The sequence below is a fragment of the Hakea prostrata genome, chromosome 7 (genome assembly GCF_041222555.1).
Source record: "Hakea prostrata isolate BN-2017 chromosome 7, UWA_Hpros_2, whole genome shotgun sequence".
NCBI classification, from domain to species: Eukaryota; Viridiplantae; Streptophyta; class Magnoliopsida; order Proteales; family Proteaceae; genus Hakea; species Hakea prostrata.
Genome location: NC_142606.1, coordinates 3,913,205 through 3,919,204, shown reverse-complemented (window position 1 = coordinate 3,919,204; position 6,000 = coordinate 3,913,205). Strand labels below are relative to the sequence as shown.

The following is a 6,000-nucleotide window of genomic DNA, read 5'->3' as shown; positions in this document are numbered from 1 at the left end:
ACCAAATGGAACTAAGATGAGAGAGGAGAATATTTATTTGAATTTTTCATTAGCGGTACACATAAAACACAAGTCGTTTTTGGTTGCCTGAAAGAGTGACTCAGGGTTAGCCAATCACCCCCCAACAAACTATCTCTACCTCATCTTCACTTTCTCCTTCTGCATCTACAGATGTTACCTTTTTTGCTGGGTGTGCCAATCAAGCTCAACGAACCACCAGAACTCGACGACATTCTCATTTTCACCAAATCAGTTACTCTAACCGTCCATCGCTGCTGAGCTCAAAAGAAGACGACACACTCTGCAACGTAGCCAAATAAGCTACTGGTGACACCTCTGGGCTCCCGACCCTTTTCTCAAGGAAGACGACGACGACGACGACGAGAGCTCAAGGAACCTTGGACGACGACAACGATAACTCAGGAAGACGACGAAACGGAAGAGTCGCAGAAGGGCCTGGAGAATTTTTTTCACGATTTGGATGACTCCGTAAGAATTATCGATATTTATACCTAGCTACAGTAACGGTGAGTCTCTTTGGAAACCACCTCTTGAGGTGGTTTCCAGGTGATTCTAATTTTTGGCCTAAAATGAAGAATCCAGGTGATTCTTGGAATCTGACTCAATCCGACTCAATTTGTAACCAAACGATTAATTTAATTGGAGTCATGATTCCCTGGAATCTGATTCCAGGGAATTGCGGAACCAAACGCCACCTAAAAAATTCTGCAAAGAGATAAATTTGGAAGGGCAAAAGGCTGGAACCATCAGCAAGAAACACTCGTACCAGAACAAGAACAAAAAATTCTGACCGGTCGCGCCTGGTCGACGACCTCCTTTTTGTTTATTTAAGTGTAGTTTTGGCTTTTTTTTTAAGAACATTTTGCTCTTTGAAACTCTGTTAGTCTTTTCGTTCATCTTCCAGCCAGATTTTAAAATGAAAAAGAAATTGTTTGTCAGATTTAAAGATTTTGCATGGTCAAGCATGAGTTATGAAAAAAAATTAGAAAATTATAAACTAAATAAGTTTAAATTGGGCCCTTTTTGAAGTGTTCATATGAAATCTTAAAATATTTGAACACCTTCGTTCTACCATTTTCTTGTAATTTGATTTATGTGTAAAGGGCATTTAGTGTGTTTGTCGATACTCTTCTTGCTAGAACTAGAAGGATGCAATTTGGAGTTCGATCACTTGACCTAGTTCCGATCTTATTGTGTGTTCTATCCTTTTCTTTTTTGTTTGTTAAGAAAGTACCAAATTTTATCGCTCTCAGTACAACTTCTTTCGGCCCAAGCCAGCAAGAACACAACTACGGGTAGTGCTGTTACGTGTTAAACTTCTGTCTCTCATTTTTTAAGATGGATGATGGATCAGGTCAGTGATTTTTATCCAATTCTCGAGGAATTTAGAAAAGCAAGCAGTAGCAGTGTAGCACTGCAGTAGGGAGAAAGAGAGAAGAATCCAAAGGCAGCAATAGCCAGTTGTAAAAATAGGTAATATTAGCACCCCAGCTGGAAGCGATTCCAGCTGTGAATAACTTTCTGTCCAACGACTTATTTCTACTTTCTATTCTATTTATGGTGGAGTGTCAACTACGCTTCCCTTCCTCCTCCTATTCTCTTCGCTTTCTCCATTGCCAAAGCCGTATATAAACCCCCTCCTCTTTCACTGCCTCAACCATCCAAGAAGCAATCTCAGCTTCCAGTAGTTACTCCTTCAAGCTGCTCTGCTCTGCTATCCTATTTTCCAGTATGGCTTTGTTTTCTCTTTTCTTGAAATTTTTGCTTGTTATTTCCCTCATTCATGTCTCCTCTGCTGGGAGAAAGCTCACTGAGTTGGTGCAGGAGCAACCCTTGCTTCAATACCACAAGGGCTCTCTTCTTTCAGGCCAAATCTCTGTCAATCTTGTTTGGTACGGTCGATTTAATCCTTCCCAGCGCGCCATTGTCGCTGATTTCATCTCTTCCCTTTCCACAACTCAGACGATCCAAACCCAACAACAACCCTCTGTTCTCACTTGGTGGAAAACCACCGACAAATACTACCAGATGATGAGTTCCAAGAAACCCTCTTCTCTGTCTCTGTCTCTGCATCTGGGTAAGCAGCTCCTCGACGAAAACTACTCTCTGGGTAAATCCCTCACCGGCAAACAACTCGTCCAGATCGCAGCCCGAGGCGAACAGAGTAACGCCATAAACGTTGTCTTGACAGCTTCTGATGTTTCAGTTGAAGGGTTCTGCTCCAGCAGGTGTGGAACACATGGATCATCTCCGAGTCAAGAAAAGAAACACAAGTTCGCTTACATCTGGGTTGGAAACTCGGAGAAACAGTGCCCGGGTCAATGTGCTTGGCCTTTCCACCAACCCATCTATGGACCTCAGAGCCCTCCTTTGGTTGCCCCCAATAACGACGTTGGCCTGGACGGCATGATTATCAATCTGGGGAGCCTTCTTGCTGGAACTGCTACGAACCCATTTGGTAATGGTTACTACCAAGGATCTGCAGAGGCACCTTTGGAAGCTGCTTCGGCTTGTCCTGGAATCTATGGGAAAGGAGCTTATCCAGGTTATGCTGGCAAGTTGTTGGTGGATTCGACCACCGGTGCTAGCTACAATGCCCATGGCGTTAATGGTAGGAAGTACCTTGTTCCGTCTTTGTACGATCCTAGCACATCTACATGTTCTACCCTCGTCTAGAAGACTCAAAATTGAAAGTTGCAGAGAATAGGAAGAAATATGTATGATTAGAGTAGAAAGGGAGATCGTATACTACAAGTGCAGATAATAGTAATTTATTGATTTATTTGTTCTTTTTAACCCATGTATTATGGATATAATTTCTATAAATACAAATTATTCTGGATATTCATACCAACGAACCTGACCCTTGAGACTTGAGAGGGGCTGTTTTTAGTTCAAAATAAGCTGACCTGTTGCAATTCCTAAGTCAGCAGCTGCTGGCACATAGAAATGTAGAATAGCTGGGTAGCACAAACGGAGGAGATGCAAATGCTGCTTGCTGTTTTTTAAAATGGATCTAATGGATCTCATTGACTGACCCATAGAAATGATATTGTAACAGTGAGAGCCTCTGCTATGCTATTGTGGCTGATTGTGATCCACATGCCTCAGCATACCGCAAGAGCATTTTTCTGGGCTTCTTCACCAATGCTTCCAAATCTTGCTGCTAACTTCGACCCCTCTGGTTAATATTGTTTCCATCTGTACTTTCATGGGTGGCAAATTTCAAAAAATATGTACAGTCAACTAGGGTTGCAATAACATTTCTACTACCAGTGACTGATTCTGTCATACATCTAACACTGTTGCATTTTTAGTATTGAGTATCATCTCTTAAATATTTCGAGGTTGAATACCTGAGGATACCATTCGATTATCTTACAAAGTATTCAACCCCAAGTAGTGAAAGTGGACAAGAAAACTCTATAAAACCCTTGTATATGGTGCAACGTGTTGGATTGTTAAGAAATATTATATAGATAAACTTAATAGAATTGAAATGAAGATGTTAAAATAGATGAATGGAAAGATTAGATAGAAGGGATATGATAAGGAATTGTCATATTAGCGTTAGTGTAGGAGTAGTTTCGATAAATGATAAGTTGCAAGAAAGTCATTTGAAGTGGGACGGTCATGTTCAACGGACACTTGTAAATGATCCTGTACGGAAAAATGATTTAATCCAAATTGAAGGAATTAGAAGAGCTAGGGGCACACTTAAGATGAACTTTTTAAAAGTGCTAAGAAAGTACATGCATAATTTAAGCCTTATATCTAGTATGACTTTAAACGAAGTTGATTGAAAGACAATAGTTCATGTAGCCAATCCCATTTAGTTGGAAAAAGACTTCTTGTTATTTTTGTTGATAGTTATTCCCTTGACAATGTTATCTATTTTAAATTCATTTCATGCTATTTGGTTATCATTGAATTATGATATCCACACAAATCAAATAATGTAGCCGATAAACGTCAAAATATATGACTTGTTTTTAATGAAACATAATGTCTTAAAAATTTAATATGGTAATGTTTTATTTTGGGAGTTTAGTTTTGATGTGAAAATTATTTATACATGTTTCTATGGTAGGAGGCAAATTTTTGTTTTTTTTGTTTTTTTTGTAAACAGTACTTCATTCATTAAAGAAAGAAAAGTACAAACACACAGTTGCATGAAAACACAAGGTTCACATCGAACCAAGGAGCGGAAAGCAACCAAACTGTCATACATGCAATAGACAGGTTCATCCTGAGTAAGGGATGGGTCAAGCCCACTATACCCTTAGAAATAGAGCTGAAACAAATATATCACCAAATAAACACAGGCACCCACAAAGGGGAACAAAATACATGCCTCAAGGGCGGACACATAACACGCCTCAAGGGCGGACAGACAACACGCTTCAAGGGCGGACACAGACACACAACACGCCTCAAGGGCGGACACAAAAGTCTTTCGGTTGTCGCAGTGGTAGCATCAAAAGTGCGGAGGAGGGTCAGACCTGCCATCCGGCGCTGCCGTAAAGGCGTTCAAGCTTGCCGCAGAAAAACTTGTATCCAGATTTGGAGTTTATTGGCAGTGTGCACCAATGATCGCTGCAACCAAAGAAATTCTTCGTTATTGAAAATTGAAAAAAGGGAAAGAGAAGTACTGCAACCAGGGGGAGAGATCGGCCGGAAAAAAACAAACAGATCAAAGCGAAAAAACTACAGATTTGAGTGTCCGAGCAAAAAGGCAAGAGGCGGAGAAGGAGATCGGTGAGGGAGAGGCGGAAGAGGAGAAGGATATCGGAGAGGTGGAAGAGGAGACGGAGAGCAGAGGCGAGAGGCGGAGATCGGAGACAATAAACGTGTGGTGGAAGAGGCCGGAGAGGAGAGAGGGAGAAGGAGACTGCAAGATCTGGAACAGAGGAGCAAAATCGACAAGAACAAACACAGATCTAAGGGAAAAAACCCTAGATCTAGTTAACAAAACCGTAACCGAGAAGGGAGAGAGGGAGAAGGAGATGGGAGAGATGGAGATGGGAAGTGGGAGACGGGAGGTGGGAGGTGGTAGACGGGAGATGTGAGACAGAGACGGAGAAGAAAAGACTGAGATTGAGGCGGGTGATGAGAGAGAGAGACGAGAGAGCCGGAGCTGGGAGAGAGGAAGACAAGCCAGAGGAGGCGGAGAGACTATAGCAGCGAGACTCTCCGCCTCAACGGCCGGAAACTGAGACGGCCGGAGTCAAATTTTTGTTTGAACATCGGCATTGATATTTGTATTAGGGAAAATACTTATGAATTGGACCGAGCATATGAAAGGTCTTGTTTTTCAAATAAATACATGGAGGAGTGGTCTCTGTTGGATTTTGTTTTTAAAAAATATATATATATATATATATATATATATATATATAATATAATATACTATTTAGATAAGTTTCAAAAATCATTAAAACTCTATCTCCCTAGTTTTGTTTTAGGACTCTTGTTTCTATAGGACTCTTCTGGATGTATATTAGGTGATTCAGATTACCATATGCGTTTAGTCCCACATCGGATGGAGCTAATGATTATATGATTATATAATCGTATATAGCTCCTAAGTGGGGTGTATGCTGGTAGAGAGCTATGTGTGGATCACGCGTATGCAATGAGCTGGACTAAGTCGGGCGTGGTTGCGGTAGTGGTCCGTAGACCCTAGTCTAACCAAGCCATGGGGCACCTTAATATTATATAAATAATATTAAGTTGTCTATGATGGGACGTGGGTCGTGGGTCATGGATCTAGAAAGCGGGTCATGGATCTAAAAAACCCGGCTTTGGGTTTTGCAGTAGAGAGGTGACTGATCATACAGTCACAACTCTCTGCAGATGACCTTACGTACATATGCAGCCCTCTGAAGGTGTCCATACGAGTTAGTAAATAGAGTTAAGCTCTGAACAAGAGGCTATTCCGTTTTTGGTGAAAAACAGAATTTTGAAAAAACTAGTGTT

General features: G+C 41.2%; 1 protein-coding gene across 1 annotated transcript; it reads left to right on the top strand.

The window, feature by feature from the left end:
• Nucleotides 1-1,462: 1,462 nt before the first annotated feature.
• Nucleotides 1,463-2,871, top strand: LOC149009076 (protein PHOSPHATE-INDUCED 1-like). The gene has a single exon (XM_089161687.1). The coding sequence runs from the start codon at nt 1,753-1,755 to the stop codon at nt 2,695-2,697; it is 945 nt and encodes a 314-aa protein (XP_089017813.1). The 5' UTR covers nt 1,463-1,752; the 3' UTR covers nt 2,698-2,871.
• The last annotated feature ends 3,129 nt before the right edge of the window (nt 2,872-6,000 follow it).